Below are 18,412 nucleotides of genomic sequence, written 5' to 3'. Positions count from 1 at the left end.
AGGCCAAGACAAACAAGCTGACCCAGAAAACTAGTATAACAAATTCTGCAGTTCTTTTCCAGAGCCGCATTATTCTTCACATTTCTTTTAAGTACTGTCAGCTCAAAACCTCTTTCTTTCTAGGTACTTTTGTCATACCGAACATGTAGATGCCTCTTATGGTAATTCCTTTCACCATCTTTTTCTCAAAGTTACCTCTCTGGGTGTTAACCATGACTTCTTGGTACAGCTTTTGGATAAGCTACTTGAAACTGAAGGAATTCTTCCTGAAATGCTTCAACAGAGATAAAAAATCAACAGCAGCAGCATTTCAGCCTTTTGCCGCTGCAAACAATTGCCAGGTACATCCTGAAAGCAGTTCCTTCCTCTTGTACTGTTCCAACATCATCATTAAAAAAGAATCTTGTCCTTTGTACTTTCTCCCCCCTCCATACATGCACATATCTTGTAGTATATTCATTTTTCAGTCTTGACTTTGTGCAAACACAATGTTGTGCTGCAAGCATTAAAAGGCAATTTAGTACTCAAAGGATTAAAAGCTCATGTTAAATTGAAGACTACACTTGGCATAAACATTAAAAATTGACAGAACACCCTACACATTAACTGCACCAGGGCTCCATAATTAGCATTTAAAAGTAAAACATCATTTCCTTACTGTTTCCTACTTACTCATTTATAATGCATTTATTATAATACGGATGTGAATATGAGGCTTTCCACTATTGTCAGTTAGTAAATAAAAAACTATTCCTGTTAGAAACACAGGCCTGTTTGGTGTACACAAGGAAACAGGGATGAATGGTTTGTTAATCCAAATCTCAAAAGCATGATGAATCAGCAGTGACTAACTAACCTCATTCTAGGTCTAATTCTCTTATGTGAGCATCCACAGAGAGAGCTCAGGGCTGAGAAGTGTTGGCTTTCATTGTCTAGCATCGGCAAAGGGAGCGCAGAACAAACTCTACTTGTCGGGATTTTTATGTATTGTGTTGGGTCTAGTGTTGTGCAATGTGGGAGAATAGATATATGGCTCATCCTGTAATGTGGAAAATTTGTTGCAGATTGAAATATGAATGCAAAATAAAAAGAATGGGAAAGCAAATCCCATTAGGGAAAAGGGAAAGAGAGACGATCAGCTGTTAAAGGGGTAGTCCTTTATTGACTTTAGTTTTTGGATGAGGTAGTGTTTTGTTCGTGCATACTAATGCAGCCCCCTTATGTAATTAGAAACGGAAGGTAAAATGGCCAAGCAGTAGTTCTGCTGGATTCTGGAGTACTTCTGCATCTGATTAAAATCATTCACAATGTCTGCACTGCCATGGCATTGCCTATACCACCTCTGGCTCAATGCTTTCTTCTGCATCCCCTAAAACCACTTCCCTGTACTTCCAAAAGATGTATAGGGCTTCAGCCAGACCTTTTCTTTCAACAGATCCATAGCTTTGGACACACCGGGAGAATTTTAATTAGGCTGCTTAGCTCACCCTGGGTGTCATTTAATCTCGATTACAATTTGCCAAAAAAGCGTCTCCACGTCCAGCCCTGGGTCAGTGAGCAGACACTCACGCCGCTGGCCCTGCAGCCACCTGCAATGGTCCCGGCTCACCACCAGCACCATGCCTTGGATCCAACCCCATCCCACACACACGGGGCGGGTTTGCAGCCGTCCTGACAGTCCAAGTGATGTGAAGGCGGCCAGCCGCAGCGCTTCGGCTGAAGCCCACCACTGTTTATGCAGATCTAGAAAGGCGGCAACATGCAAATAAGCGGTAAAAGGCTTCACCATTACCTCTGCACAGCTTGCCGACATGAGGAACTTCTTTTTTGTTCCCAGCCTGGAACTGCAAACGATATCCCGCTTCCTCCAGGGTCACTGCTGGGTGGAAGACAAGACCACGTTTTGTTCAGGCTCTGTGAAATGCAATTAGAAGCCCCTCCGCAGCCAGCAGGAGCTTCAGTTAAAAGGAGCGAGGGGAAAAAAAAAAGACCTCCCCGCTGTCCAGCAGTGTGTTGACTTTGAAGTCCTGGGCCATCTTTTGTCCCCCCCAGAGGGCCTTTAATCAGGACCTTTGCCTTGTCATTCGGGGAAGAAAAACCCTGACACAGTTGGTGGGGTTGTCCCTGTGTGTGCCGGGAAGCAAAGTCTTTGTCAGAAATTTCCACTGACCCAAGCACTTTGTTTCTTTGTCTCTCCCAGACGACTGTTTGAACTAAAAAAGAAGAAGAAAACTCTCGGATGTGCTAACAGTATTTTAATGGGGAGCCTGGGCGACTCCTTGTGAGCTTTCCTGCCAGGCCCAAGGCAGGGATGAGGCTTTTGGTCTGAAGGCCTCTTAAAATAAACGTGGCTCAGGCAGCTTTTTATAGGTTTCTCCTCTGCATACGTCCTGGGTGATATAAAGAGGCTCCCGCAGTAATATTGTAGCACGCTGCTGAGTAGAAGGACTTAATTATCACATTATGGGTAATATTCTATAGGCAGATAAGCTCAACTTGGTAATGATTAACATTTTAGGTTGTGTTGTTTACACTGCGGTGATTTATGAATCAGTTACAACTTCTTAAATAAACAGCCCTGAAACCCAAGCGTCAGAAACGCGAGCTGAATTCCACTCGGCGTGGAAGCTCTGCCGCCGGGAGCAGCGGGGCCGGCATCGGCATCGGCACTGGAGCTGGGGGCAGGCAACGGCTGCTGTGGTGCTGACATGGGGGTGATGTGGGGCTCAGCTGTGCAGACTGATGCACCGTGTTCCACAGCATCTCATGGATGAACAAAGTGCTCCACTGAAACACAGGGCCTGGTGTTAAAATTCACATCGCCAGAGTTTCACTCGTGAAAAATCTGCTCGAGCTACTTGTAAAAGTATTTTTTTATGTATCCGTTGCACTCTCGCTTTGCTGTTGAAATATGTACAGCTGGACTCATAACTATGACTTTTATTCCTAAGGTAGAGGCATAAAATTGTACTCAGTGCTTCTTAAATGGTATAAAATATTTCTAAAATAACTCTTCCATCCCTGTTAAACAAACATTATCTCCTTACCCATTTTTTTCATTCACATTTTGATGTGCTGCAGCTTTTTTCCCCACATTACATCAGTTCCTCTTTAGAAAAAGTGCATTATTAAACAAGAAGGAAAAAAGAGAGAAGATTTTATAGGAACAAATAGATTAATAACTAACTGTGATAAGATCTGGCAGCCTTTCTTAGAGGTGTGTGTGGAGTAGAACGTGAAGCTGTATTATCAAAACAGGTTGAAGTTTTATCATGACTCTCATGTATTATATTAGATTCTCAAAGCACACCTTCTCCAGTAATGCCTGGAATAATCCAGACTGGATATAGATCAAGTGATTAACTCAATCTCAGGAACAATAGCTCAGCTTTGGTATCAATTCTGCTCTTTCTGCTTCCTATCCATGACCTCCCCAGCATTCATTTTTATTTGTATTATTCTGTATTTGTTCCTTTCTTCTTTTAAATTCAAGCATTTATTTTGAAGTAAATGCCAAGCCTTCATCCTTGCAGATCATTAAATGCGTTCCATCCCATTTATGAAACATTACATTACAACAGAAAATAAACCTGCCTGCTCTCTCCAACACGATAACAATAAAGTACGCAGTATTACATGCAACATGACTGACACATTAATTAATAATAGAAGGAATTTCCATATTTTATCTGGAAACTCTGCAGTCATGGCTCTCACTAGTTAGCTGGGTATTTTGAACTTCTTTTGGTCACTCAGTAACCATGGTTCAGCCTTGCAAAGTCTGTCCCTCATCCAGTGAAATTTAAAAAAATGTGCTTAAGTCTAAATGCCAGAACAGCCCCATTAGCTTCAAAAGGACGACTTTTTGCTTAAAGTTAAGCAGATGTTTAAGTGCTTTGCTAGCTTAGGGTCAAAGTGTTCAGCACCTTGTTGGACTGAGTTTTATCTACCTCCTCATTAAAGATACATCAGAACATTTGGCATATCTTTATCAAGCCAAGAGGTGCAGGCAATTGACTTTATGTGACAGCTAAAAGTGAAAGAGATCAAGGGAGTTTGAGAGACAAAGAAGTTAGATTTTGTTAGAATCTTAAATGAAGGAAAAATAGTTTTTTGAAAGCTAGTAAAACTTGTTTCTTGTGTTAGAAGGATTTTATTTTTGGAGGACTCCAGGTCAGTACATGTTGAGAGATTTGGATTTGTGGATGGAGGCTGAAATGGAGCAGCATCTCTGCTTATTTTGCTGTCGACCTTTTTGTTGTGAGCACTGTGACCTTCTGCAGCGCTTTGAGCGTAGACTGGTGCAATCCCAGGTGGAGACACAGAATTGGGAACCTTGAAGAAAGCATTAGTGAGGCTCTCTTATAATTTTGACAAGTGGTTTAGAGACAGCAAGGTGCCTGATAGGCTTAATACTGAGTGAAACTAGATAACAAATTTACAACAAGAGGTCAACTATATGGCATGAACTGATTTCCAAGGTTTCCAAAATGATGACGAGGGAGAAATTTTCTCCTTTGGCCGGTACATTAGCTTGATTAGTTCTCTTGATACAAATTAAAAGGTCATTTGCATTTATATTTCTGTTAATGATCGTATGAAGAAGATATTTCTTCTAAACACAGCGTTGTGGCTGTGCTTTCTCTCTTCCATGCTGTAAGATAAGTGCACGTGCAGGGTGGACCTTTCCAGTCCGTCACAGCAGGCTGGGATGCCCTGGGCAGCGCTCTGCTCTTGCAGATAAAGGATGAAGCAGGCAGCGTTCAGTTCTCGGCTCCACCTGCACTTGTCCCAGTTGGTATTGAGCAAGACCCCCTGAGGAATGGAAGGTGACCCCAGCATCTGCCTGCTCCTCATTGCCCTGCCTGTTGGGTTGTGAGGAGTCTCTGCTCCCACAATATCAGCCTGTTCCTCCTGCCAGGAAGCCCCCATCAAAAGTTTTTTTTTCTTTTTCTTTTTTCTGTGGCCCAGCAGGACTGATGGCCAGGGCATGTATTTGGAGATCCCGAGAGGTGGAAAAGAGAGAAATGTTGTCCCTCGGGTGATGATGGTTGCTGCTGCAGGGACAGAGCCAGAGTCTCCCAAGGAGGGCTGGGTTTGGGGCAGATTTCAGGCAGCCTTCTCCTGCTTGGTGCCTGTATCAGCAATCCCCATGGCGAGATGCGAAGTGCCTTCCCCCAGCCAGAGGTCTGCACAGGGAGCTGCCTGGGTTCTCCAAACTACTTTTTCCCCAGGAGGAAAAAATGTGTCTATGCCTTCTTTTCTACATCCTGAAGATTAGATGCAGCTAGAAAATCCATTCCTAATAAAAAAGCAGGCATAAATGTAAACTATACAAGTGTCAGGTTTACATTTATCCTTATAAGGCACATCAGCAGTAAATGTGACTTTCTGCTAGGCTTAGTTATTAAAGTGTTCTGCACGGCAAAAGAAACATCTCCAGTGTTATTTTCAGGCTCAATGAACTCACGAATATGTTTGTGGGTTTTCCAGTTATTACGACATCAGTGGGGAAGTGTGAGGAGCGGGACTCGGCGATGGCAGGCAGCGTTCCTGTCACTGCTAATTTACTGTCTTTCTGAGAACCAGATCCTAAACACTTGAAGTATTAACATCATTTCAGCTCTTAAGTAAAACTGAAGAAGTCTTTTCATCTTTCCATTGACTGGCGGGCTCCTTAAGTAGATCACAAGCTTTCTGCTGCTTTGTCTGAGTGAGGAGGAAAACTTTAATTGTTCCCATCTTCTCGTGCAGGTATTGATTAATAAAATGTATTAGCAAAGATCTCGGCCTACTTTTTGTGCCATCAAACAAGTACTTAATGACTGTATTACTATGAAAATGGCATCGCTTTAAAGCATTGGATTTGAGCCCCTTTGTGCTTTGCTTTCATTTGATTTTTTTTTCCTTATCCCATTACGAGCGATGAAGTTTCTCCCGTGCTTTAACATCATCCAGCGGAAGGGAAGGGTGTGAGGCCAGGCTGTCTGCAATGCCAGCTGGTCAGCAAGCCTTGCTGGGTGGTGAATCTGTGTAATTTACTCCGGTGTAGCATTTGGTGGGTGGGAATATTAATATGACTCACATGCTAAGAGGGATAAGGCGTGTTTATGAGGAACATAACTAATAGGTCTGTGTAAGATAAAGAACACTGCCTCCCACCTCATCTAATCTTCTTTTTTTCCTTCGGGTCCCATTTGTAGAATCTCGCTTATCTTACACCCCTTTGCAGCCTTGTATCTACCTACTAGCCTGCTTCCTCCCACCCCACATCCACATGTTCACAATGTATGTCAGCCATAAGTTGCCCTTAATTTGCACACGTGCTGAGTGGCAGATCCACGCACAACGTTGCACTGATTTCCCACATCCAACCAGAGCCCCATAATGCTCCCAGGTTTTCAATAGATCTTGTATCTGGGAGTTCCTGAAAATCCTACCTTTTTGTAGCCTCATAATGCAACTTGGCCCGGTCTCACTAAGTCTCTGCAGTCTGCCCCTTGCAGACCACTCTGTCATACTAAAGAGTTGTGTTTTTCAGCACTATGAGCATTGGTACAAAATTGTTAAGCCCTGACAAGAATTTGATGCTCTCAGCCTTGATGCATTTATCAAAAATCCCTTTGCCCATGCCTGCCACCAGGCTCCAGCCAGGCTTTGCTGCCTTGGCCAACTGGGGCTTACGGCGACCGGAGCGACCAAGTATTACTTGGCCCCAGAAAAGTGTTATTACAGCACACTACACAATCTGTAAATCTGGAATCAAGGCTCTGTTTTATAGTACCAGTACTGGGAAGTCCCATGCCTGCAACTAAAATATGCACTGTGGTGACAATAACACTTGGATTTTATGTAACGCTTTTATATCCAGCGCTGAAAACGGAAGCGCAGAGAAGTGGGCTACCAGTCCAACTGCCTTCCACTCCAGGGAAAACCCAAAAATACACCCAAGGCCAACTCCTAGTCCGCAGCCCCGGGGCCATGCTCATCCCTTAAACAAACGGGGTCGGGGCCCCGCTTTGCAGACAGGCAGGCGTGCAGCTGAGCTGCGCAGTGGAGGCTTGGCTGCCGCGGCAGAGCAGGAGTGGAGAAATGCGGACGTGTTGGCTAAAATAGCCAGAAAAGGACCCTTAGTCCTTTCTCGCCTTGTTCCCTTCACATTCACAAATGTTCATCTCTGTCTCTCCTTTTTTTCCCTCCTTCCTAGGGGCGATGACTGACAGATTAATATATGTCTAGCTACGTGTCTTAGAAATCAAAAGGAAGGTGCTGTCAGAATCGCTTGTCAGAAAATGAGATTAGGCACACTTGTCATTTGCTGAGGATTGCAGTCTTTCAGAGATAAGGTTGCATTTAATGAGTGTAAAAAGCCTCCTTGTGAAAAAGGGGGTGGTGCAGGAGAGAGAGAATGATTATTTTTCTGGTGTCAGCTGAGTGCTTTATCATATAACTTGATACTGTGGCACCCTGGCAGGCACTGATAATGGCTGCTGGGGCTATTGCACCTCTTCACTTGCTCCGCAGCTTCAAAAGTGATGACTTGTTACCTGCTTTTAAACTCTCCTTGGATGTCGAAACCCACTATCCTAAGGGAAAGAAGCAAAAGCATGTACAGTGTGTTTTAAAGAAAGACCTGTGAAAACACACAGCATAAAGGGAACGTGCTAAATGTATAGCCACTTTCCCCAGCAAACTATAAAGAATACTCAGCGGGTTTCACTGAAATATGGAACTTGTCTGACAAGTGAAGGATAACTAATGAGAAACAGAGCTGGATCCCACTGCAACCAATTGTGTTTTGTTATGGAAAATATTTATCAAGCTTTTTTTTTTTCATTTGTTGGTTCTTCTAACAGTGCCGTAATAACTCCTCTTATGTACGTTATCCAGTTTCTCTCATACACATCTCAGTTATTTAAATCTGCAGTGTTTTTTTTGTTTGTTTTGTTTTGTTTTTTTTGCGGGGGGGGGGCTATCAGTTAGATATTATATCGTACATGAATATTTTAGGTGAATGTTTCATTCATCAAAGTAATGGTCATTCTTTTGCCAAGTTAATGTCTTTGCAGTGTTTAGAAGCCAGCTAAATGCACAGATTTATTGTTCATAATGTACTATCTAAATATGAGATGACAGTCAAAAATGGGCTTTATCTGTTCAGCAAAAGAGACCCTACATTAGCTACATGGTTTTGCAATATTTCCTTCCTGGGCATACCTTTTTTAAAATTATCCTTGGAAGAATAGCTTTCTGTCGTATATTCTCCTCATCAAATGAGCTGTGATTTTCATTATTTTGCTTGAATGTTAGAAAATGAAAGAAATTACTTGATTGGTTTCTGGTGCTGATTCAGCATTTCCTGGGCTAAAAATGACCTGAAAGACAGAATGGGATTACAGCACACAGTAATGGATGCTTTATTCAGTGATAAGAAAGTCTCTTCCTCTGACTGAGAAGAGAATGAAAAATACTTCTCTCTTATTAGTTGATTCAGTACATAGATATTGACAGACAAATTAATTTGAAATACTTCTTCAGTTCCAGAATCTACTAGCCGGCAGAAATTAGGGGAAGATAATGGCCACAGCTGAAAAGTGGTGCATTTATGAAGTGTACTCACAGGAGCGCTAGTGGATGGGGAAGAATTTATAGTTTATCCTCTTATTTTGTGATAGGATCTTACAAATGTTCCTGCTTAGACTATGGAGTGTAGGTAGCAGCTTACGAGTCAAGCAAGGTCTCTAGCAGCTAAATCCAACTAAATAGTGCTCCAGAATCTGTTCAGTAGCTCAGAGTTCACATCCCTGGAAGGTATATGGAAGAACAGATAAAATGCTTATATTTTCTGATCGAGAAGTTATAGCTTGAAGTCAGTCTGTGGATTCTCGCTCTTCATTGTTGGCAAAAGGGAAGAAAGATGATTGTGTTGTACACCTCAAAGGCCTCGTGTTGTTTGGAAAAGCTTGGTGGAGAAATGCCTTGGCACTTACAGGATAGGGAGGATTTCTCTTCTGTACATGAATGGCTTCAGAAAACCATCCAACCTGCTCTAGGTGTGAAAAACGGGCTGAATTTTGTCCTGGGAAACAGTGAAGGCCACTCAGTATTTTATAGGGCCAGGCCCATACAGAGAAGAGAGAGCAGCCCTATTGTTCCCTGAGCCCCACTTTTTATCTTTGTTTCCATTTGAAACCAAAATCATAAAACTGCCTGCAGAGCAGTTGCCTTGCTGTTCCTATTAAATGAGAATTCCAGCTTTTATGCTAATTCAGTTTCAGGTTTCTTTGAACCTGCAGTTTATGGGCCTCTGCTTAAAACTGCAATCTGTTCTGCATAAAAGAAGGGATTACAAAGTGTTTTAGTTTTGCAAATGCTGCAGAAAAATAAAAATAATAAAAAAGTTGCACTGTCATTAATACGCTCTCACAAAAGTTTTCTGCTTTGTCAAATAAAAAGCTGTACTTACACTGGGAACTCACGCCAGTGATGTTATATGGCCCAATAGCTCTGTTTCCTTCGAAGTACTGCAGGTACTCTCTGTACGACCTTTTCTCCTGCCTTCCCCTAGCAGAAAGCATGAGCGTGCATGCTCAGCTAAGAGGGACTATCCGGAAAGCATCATGTTCATCACTGCCAAGAGCCGCTGGCCATGCCAGGCGCTCACCTCGGGGCTGAGAGCAGTGCCGACGTGGCTGCACCGCAATCTATTTTTGCTGACATCTGTTGCTGCATTTATGGCATAATTTTGTTTGTCGTTATGGCTGTTTAGGTAGCTCGTAAGAACGGGTCCTTTTCTTGAACCTCTTTAAAGCATTGGACTTTAAATACTTTCTGGTTGGGACATGATGCCGTCGCTTGCTGTTCAAAGCCATAAAAAGCTGCTGATAGCTCCATAAATTCTTTTCTTGTGGAAAAGAACCTGCGTCTCCTATCCAGAAATGTACAAAATCACGTGTGTTTTAAGAGCATGATGGAGGACTTTATAAGGTATCACAATCACGCTCTAAACTCAGACACCATCATGTCTTCTGGAAAGATTAGCAACTTATTGGAAACATAAATGTTTCCAGCCTTTCACAGAATACCAAAGTATTGGAATATCCAGTTTTCACATTGCCAGGAAAAAGCTGCAGAACCTTCCAGGTGAGGTGAGGTTTGCCATAAATAATTTAATCCAATATAATCTGCTGTAATTTCAATATTCATTTACCACTGTGCCAAAGATGGGTAATTCTTCTTTGGAATTAGTGCATGGCTTGGAAACAAATGTCTGCTTCCCTGCCTGCTGTCTCGGCGGCTTTAGGTCATTTTCATAAAATGTTTGGATCTGAAAGCCTCTTTCAGAGAGTGAAAGATCTTGAAATCACTTTTGATCCAAGTTCAATGCACTTCATTTGGCTGTTGTTGTGGCAGAAACAAATGTCGACACTGACAGAGACCACAGACAGATGAAAAAAAAATCTGGCAAGGTCCCACGTAGATAAGACGTAGAAGATTTCAAAAACCTATCCAGGCATATCCTAAAACACGGGAAAGTACTGCTGTCAAGAGAGAGGGAAGCTTCATCCAAAGGCCATTGAAATCATTAGGAGGTGGTGTTGCTTTTTTTTTTTCTCCCTTTGATTTAATTTGGCTTTGGGTGAATTCCTAAACTCCAACTTCTCATTCCGAATTACAGAATGCATTTCATGCATGTATAATGTTCTAGCAGGAAAATAGAGGTCCTCTACTTATCTCTAAGACACAAATAATGAACATAATGAGGCCCACAGCCCTGCCAATAAACCTTAACAGCCCCAGGGAGAGGAGGAGGTAAATGCATTTCAGTTTTGTGTATGCTGAGATTTCAGGTGTGGCATGTGGTTAATGTTTGTAAAATCCAGTACAGACAAGCCTGTAGTTTAATCCAGGCAAAATTTGATAAATTAAAGTCTTGTGAGGAGTCTTGGCTTTAATTAGACCAGTCCTTACCAGTGCCGAGATGTAGAAAGTCTTGACCAAAGAGCTCATAGAAGAGACGAGCTGCCACACCTTAATATTACACATTTAATTCCCTGCCCGGTAGTCTTGGGATCCATGCAGTCCCCGGCTCCTCTGGTTGTTGCGCAGGGAACACTTACACTGTTCAAACGCGTTCATTTATTTATTTTTGGTGGAGACTGAAAGCTGCACTCAAGCCATCCACTTCCTTCGCTGAGCTCATGAAATAGCTGATCGACTGCGATGCCTTCTGGCCACTGGCCACTGTCTGTTCTAGAAAGTGGGATCCGTTGTATTTCTGGAGGAGAGATGGCAGTCACCTCACTGATGGCACAAGACCACTTGCTGCCGTGTACCCCTAGTAGGAGATGCAGAAACCTGTAAAGTTAACAGCCAAAGTCCATGCTGAGATTATAGAAATCCAGGGATAACCCTGCTAAGGTGGACAGCTTTGAAAAAAACATTTCCATTACTATAGCCAAGATCTAAATTCAGCCATGAGTTTTTAATTTTCTGGTGAAGGTTTGTCAGTTTTACTGAGGTGCTCCCACTCCTGATGGGGACACACACCGAAAGCGCCGTAGTGTCTGCAGCCACGGCCTGAATTTGGGGCTGTTGGGGCTGCATTCATCCCCGTTGTCATTCCCATCACAGGTCTTCCTGTGCAGTTGCCCCAGCAGAAACCATTGCAGGCCAATGCAGCTCACCTCGGGCACAGATCTTGGAGGCACCATGCAATAATCCTTGCAGCTGGCTGAGGATGTGACGTGTGCCTGCCCAGGCTTCTCTCGGGTGCCCACTGTGCTTCTCCTGGCTCCGGTGAGGCCAACCTTGTGCTCCCAGCCACTGGCGTGGTGGGGTTTGTCCCCGAACCCTACTGCGGAGGATTTAGCTCCAACCCAAATGGAGCTCGTTGCTATTTGACTCCATTAGCACTCCTAGCCCAGCGTTGGTTTGGAACCAACGGCGAAAACACTGAGAACCCACACTGGGCCTATCTTAGCACCTCTCCATTTCCCAGGAACCATCACAAATAGAGGTACCGTGCCAACGAGCATAACCGCCTCTCATCTCCACATCAGCGTGCTTTATGGGAGACATCTTTTGGCTCCGGCTGCCGTGCTCCAGCGAGCAATCACTTGTGTCATAACGTACTGTACCGGCGCCTTTACTTTCTGCGGTGGCTGCTGCCGATGGCATGCGGTGCTTGAGGAAAATCGGCGGTGCTGAGCACCTTGCCCGCCGGCGGTAGCTGGGTGCTGACAGCGGGGCCGGGCACCCCCCTGCAGCGCACCCGGGGGGCTTTCGGCCGAGTTAGCGACTGCGTTGGGTTTGGGGATTTGTTTTTTCCCCCCCCCCCCAAGACTTGTTGGGTTTGGGGGGTTGCTTTTTTATTTTCCCCTAGGACATCCAAGCGGCTCGCCAGCTGCCTTCCCTCGCCGCCCCCTCCGAGGAGCCGGGAGCCGCGGGTGCGTGCGGGGCCGGGTTCCCCCCCTCCCATCCCCAGCAGCTCCGGCGCCCCCCGCCGAGCCCCCCGCGGCCCCCGGCGGTCGGAGCGGGGCGGCGCGGCCGGGCCGGGGCGGGGCGGTGGGGAGGGAGGAGCCGGCAGGGAAGGAGGGAGGGCGGCGGGGCGGGCGGCAGCGGCTCCGGGAGCGCCGCGCAGTGCGGAGCCGAGCGGAGCCGAGCGCAGCGCCGAGGGTCCGGCCGGCAGCCCCCAGCCCGCAGCCCCCCGGCCCGGCCGGGCGGAGCAGCGCGGAGCGGAGCGGAGCGGGCCCCCTCCACCCCCGGGATTTTACAGGCTTTGCGGGGTGTTTCGGCGGGGCCGGAGGAGCTGGGGCCGGGCCGCTGCCTCTCCCCGATGGAATTCACCTGAGCGCGGCCGCTGCTGAGCCCTGGACGGCGGGGAGGGACGGTGCCCCCGCGGGAGCCCGCTTCGTGCCGGGAGAGGACGGGCATGACTTTTTAAAGACAAAACAAACAAACAAACAAACAAAAAACCCGACAAACAGAAGAGAGGAGGAGGAGAAAAAATAATAATAATAAAATAAATAAATAAAGCAGCCGGAGAAGGGAACGCGCTGCCGGCTGCAGCTGCACCCCTGCGGCGGGGCGGTGCGCGCAGGGCGGAACGAACGGAGCGGAGCGGAGCGGATCGGGCCGAGCCGAACAGAGCCGGGCCGGGCCGGGCAGCACCCCCGGAGTCGCCGCCCGCCACCGCCGGGGGTCCGCGGTTGTGTCCCGGGGCTGCGCGGAGCCGCTGCCCGTCCCCGCACATGGTCTCCTTTGTCCTGCTGCCGCCGCCGCGCCGCTAGCTCCGCGCCCCCCGCGCCCCCTCCGCGCCCGGGGAGCCGTCGTGCGGGGGGCTGCGCTGCCCGGGGAGGATGCCCGCCGGGCGGCCCGGCCCTCCGAGCCGTCGGCCTCCGCAGGATTAGTTCGGGTCCGGCTGCGGGACGTTGCCAGCCGCCCTGGATCGGAGTTTCCCGGCGCACGCCCGCGCCCCTCCCGCAGCGCCATGAGCCCGGGGCCGGCGACCGCGCTTCGCCCCGTGGCTGCAGGTAAAGGGGGGCCGGGCCGGGCTGAGGAGGGGGCGCGGGGACCCCCCCGGCGGCAGGGGGCAGCGGGCGGTGGGCAGAGCCCCGGTACCGGGGGGCCGCGGGGCGGGGGCAGGTGCGCGGCGGGATCCGGGGCTGCGGGGGGGGATGCGTGTGGCACGGGGGGAGCGCGCTTGGAGGGGGGTTATTGGTATTAATTCCCCTTCCCGTGAAGTCCCGGGGCTGCTGAAACGCTTCGCGCCCGGTCAGGCAGGGCAGAGCCGGGCGAGGCGCAGGGGGGTGCGGGAGAGTGGGTCGCGACATGGAGCCGTGGGTCGCGAGACGGAGCCGGCCCCCGGCGTGGTGGATCCCTGGCGGCAGCGAGCGCTGGGGATGCCCCGCACCGGGGGGGGGAAGCCCCCGGGGCCGCTCCCCTGGCGGAAAGGGGGGGCCGAGCCCCGAGCCCCAGCACTGTGCTGCTGTCCGTGCGGAGCCTCGAGCAGGTTTTAGGTCAGCCCTGCGAAGGCGCCGTGTCTCATCCTTCTGCATCGGTGCTGACTTCTTTTATTTTTAGTTCGCGTCGCTTTTTTCCCCCTGTAGCGTTGTTGTAGGATGCGACCGCCTAGGTATGAACAAATAGTAGTTGCATCGAGATTGATGCTGTACCTGTCTGCTGGCAGAGGTTCTTTACTACTCTCTCGGTTGGACATTGCCCTCATCACTGGTTCATCTTCAGATCCAAATTTAAAAGTCATGAAATAGGCAGGCAAAGTTCCAGCTCATGGTTGAAGCTAGTGAAATAGCTTGTGGTTATGTTTATGGTAACCCAGGCAGTGGGCTTTTTTCAAGTTGCTGTTCCATTCAGTAGTGTGTGGTCAGTAATTCAAAATGGGATTCACTTTTGGGCGAGCTTTGTCTTTGTAAAATTATTTCTGTTTTACATGCATATTGGACTGATAATCATCTCCTAGTTTGCTCATGAGCGATGCTTGCACAGGATGTATTGTGCACCGTGGTATGCCCAAGAAGTGCCACTTCCAGATATCACAACAGTGCTCCTTACCATTCAATAGCACCAAAAAAGAATTCCAAAAAAAACATAGCTTAAAAGCAAAATGTTGGTTTACTGTTGGCGTTAGAACAAACCTCTTTAGAAAATAAAAAAATGTTCTCCTTTTTCTAATGTTTGGAAAAATCAAGCAAATAGGAAGCTTCCTCACACTGTTCAATTTTGAAACAGTGTAATAAAGTAATACCTGAAACTGTAACAGTTTCTTTTGGTCGGTTGGTCATTTTTTACTATTTTTTTTTCCATAATGAATTTTATTTCTGAAAAGAAAGAATGGTTTGGAGAGTTCTGACTTGCGAGTGAGGCTGCATTTAAAAAGGCAGCAACATGAAATTCACTGGAAAAGGTTATTATTTTTAATCAGAGTGTAGGCTGATTGGCAAGGCTATGAAAGCACCGAGCATCTCTTAATTTGTTGGACTAGCACTGGACTGCTCTTTAAAGCACATGGCCTTCTTGATCTCTTCAATTTGTGCGTTATTCACATATTTTCATTAATTTAAGGAAACTCGTCACTGGATAATAAATCCATCATTGGGTAATAAATCCAGTGTTTACAAGGTATTTAATCGAGTAGAAATACACCAGCTCAGCTTTTAAATAAGCCAACAGTAATCTAGTAAAATATGTCTAGAAGTCTAAAAAAGAATAAAGCCATTTTTAGTAGTTAATCATAGAAATCTTTTATGTTGTTAACTTGAGGGCAAGCAAATTATTTCAGTCTACTCTTACATGGTGATAGGCAGTCTGAACTGTATCTACTTATTTATCTATCAGTCGTTTCACACCTAAGTTCCTAGTATACTCGAGATACCTAATATATGTTGGTCATCTGGATGGTTTTTCTCTGGTTTTGAATTCAGAAATTCCTTCAATTTAACCAAAAATACAGCCTGCTTTCTGAATATACAATATTTTAAAATTATTTTTCTGGAACCAGTGAGAAAACAGTTTCTATTGGAAGACTAAAATCTTCCTCAATGTTGCATTTTTTTCCCCGTTTGCAATATTTTGTTACTGACCACAATTCTTTCTGTGCATTTTCAAAAAGGAGACTTTCTCTAAACGGAGCTGTAGCCAAGATGTAGTTCACAATTGAACAGCTCTCTGCATTTTGTGACTACAAAGATGCAATAAGTTTAAGCTTTAGGTGTGTGTTTGTGTGTACGCATACGTATTTTTGTGTGTGTGCCGCATACACATCTGTACACGGATGCATAAACTTAATGCTTTCTGTTTTTGGAATCAGGGACTTTGTAAAATCATCATTTGCAGTGTTACGTTCCCTAGTCTGGTTTCTCGCCGTTACAGCTTTTGAAAAGAGGAGCTCAATGTTTTTGTGTGAAACTTAAGATATGGCTTTTAAATAATAGGTAGAAAGATGAACTGTAATTCTTGCATACAAACCACGGGATTAGATAAGGATCTAATGCAGTATTAGGAGGAAAAACCTCCCATAGATAAGGATGCCTTGATGAAAAATAAAATGGATTATGAGTTTGTAGAGAGCGTGGTGTCAAGAATCAATTATTCTGACGGAGACAAATCCTGTGTGGAAATATAAACTATACTAAATGCTAACAGTGGCTTTCTCTTTCAAAGAGTATATAGCATCAAGTTATAAAATTAATAACCTAAATTATCGTCACTGCTTTAAAATACTAAAAATCAAATGGTTGGCACAGTAGCGGTCTCCAAAAATACCTAAAAATGTAATTTAGAAACCCGCAATTCTGCAAATTCCTGAAATTGGGTTGTATGACTCAAAATCGTAGCTCTTCTCAGTTGCAAAATCGATGTCAGAATGTAGTGGATAATTACAGTACAAAAATACAGTTTGTGTGCAGCTAATACGTCGAATAAAAATAATTTCTTTCTTTATTAAATAGAGTCTTTCCAAATAAATATCTGCACTGCAGGGTGGTGAAGCACAGCCAAATAGCACCACCTTATGGACGTTTTCCTCTGAGGGTGCAGCTTCTCTTAGCTCACTTGGTTTTGTCACCTGATTTGTTTCTCTAAAATATGTATACATATGTGTGCGTGTAAATATAGTGCGTACCTTTTGAAATGTATCACTTGCAGAAAATGTAACTTCTTTTTTTATTGGTCTTTCAGGCATCTGATGCCAGCTCTGAAAAACTGTTCAACGCTGTTACAAATAAAGGTAAGACTGCAATTCACATCACAAACATATTTTTTCCCCATACATTTCTTTTCATGGCAATTTCAATGGGAGATGAAATGTAACTTGTCTTGCAGAAATGTCGCAATCAGCTTGTTAGTGCTTTTTATGTTTCTCTTGGTTTCAGACATGTTCTGTATGCTTGGTAATTGCTTTGCTTAAGCAATATAAAATAAAGGCTTTAAATAATGCAGTGCCTGCCAGGTCAGAATTAATTTAAATAACAATATTAGGGAATAGTTTATTTTACAAATGGCTTTAATTTAAGCTCATTTAAATAACTGTAAGAGTTTTCAAAATGTTTTAACTTGATTGTTACTCATCAGCTACATGATAGACATGGAATTATGAATAGCCAATTTGCACTGCTGACAGTAATAACCAGCCAACGTTTAGTATTCACAGGATAATAGTCATAAACCATGGCTTGCTGTGCTGTGTGCTTTCTGTAGAGTTAATAAATGATATAGAGGGCCACATTTAAATATTCAGTATCCCATTAATTTCCTCCAAACAGCAATCTAAAGAGAGAGTGGCTAATGATATAACAGTACATTAAGGGAAAACTTACCCTAAATCAGTGCCAGTGAGCTTCTGTGCAGAGCTTGTCCTGAAGCAGCATTATTAGAAAGACTGTCGGCTGTGGGGATGTATTTATTTATTTATTCATGTATTTATTGCATTGTTTTTGTGAGGAGGGCTGAGGGAGCGGCTCCAGACAAGAGTTGCGCCAATGAGTATAATTCAAAGCCTTTAAAATGCGTCAGCTTTTCCTCTGCTTTTCACCCCACTGTCCTACTTCTTAATGGCAGCGTGTAACTGCCTAGTAATAGGAATAGGGTGTGCTTCAAGCTGTAAACGCACAGTGTTTTAACTTACTGGGGTTTTGGAACACTTGAATAAGTCTTGAATAAGAAGGATGAGACACAGATTAATTTGGTATCTAGGTTTCTCTTTTTGGCCACGTGTGGATTTGTTTAGTGTTGCCCTGGGTGTTCCCCACCAGGCCAGGACTTCGGTTTATTATTCCGGTGGGTCATTCTGGTGTTGTTTTGTGTTTAATTCTGTGAAGTGGTTTTAAGTGGGGCAGCTATGTGACCCCAATATGTTTGGGATTCCCACACTGATACACCATCACTTCTGAGGTCTTCGGCTGCATATTGAATAATAATTACATTTAATTGCATTATGGATCCATATTCCTCTTTTTTTATGTAATAGCATCGTTTGGAAGTACCATTCAGATGGATGGTCTCGGTGGTCTAACTTGGTTATCTCACTTGGCAATCTGATAGATCTGTTTGGTTTAAATGAATTTACAGGTTTCCACCCAACCTGTCCACAGGCAGAGGTCACAGCCAAAAAGAAATTAAAAAAAAAAAAAAAAGGAAGAGTTTTGTGTTTGAGTGACTCTGTAGTACGTGTGCCTGTGTCTTAATTTTGCAAATTCGCTGTAAAAATCCACCATGGGGTTGGAGTAGCCATGGCCAGGGACTGGATACGGCCTGCAGGCAGGGCCCAGGGCCGGGGCTCCTGGGGGCTGACGGAGGAGGAGTAGGCCCCTCTTCCTCTTCCTCTGGTTTTCTTTTTGAACCCAGCACATTTCCCACATTCTTATTTGTGTTTACTTATGGAGGTTGATTCGTG

At 45.1% G+C, this 18,412-nt stretch overlaps 1 protein-coding gene across 2 annotated transcripts in view; it reads left to right on the top strand.

Moving 5' to 3' along the window:
• Positions 1 to 18,412, top strand: part of AUTS2 (activator of transcription and developmental regulator AUTS2) — a 760,738-nt gene that overhangs the window by 671,012 nt on the left and 71,314 nt on the right. For both annotated transcript variants that reach the window (XM_032200715.1, XM_032200714.1), the window contains exon 6: positions 16,699 to 16,747. In XM_032200715.1, the coding sequence (XP_032056606.1) occupies positions 16,699 to 16,747 (49 nt within the window). The remainder of the gene's footprint in view (positions 1 to 16,698; positions 16,748 to 18,412) is intronic.

This window comes from Aythya fuligula, chromosome 20, assembly GCF_009819795.1.
Source record: "Aythya fuligula isolate bAytFul2 chromosome 20, bAytFul2.pri, whole genome shotgun sequence".
NCBI lineage: Eukaryota > Metazoa > Chordata > Aves > Anseriformes > Anatidae > Aythya > Aythya fuligula.
Note: the sequence above shows the minus strand (reverse complement) of the source record. Positions and strands in the feature narration are given on the sequence as shown.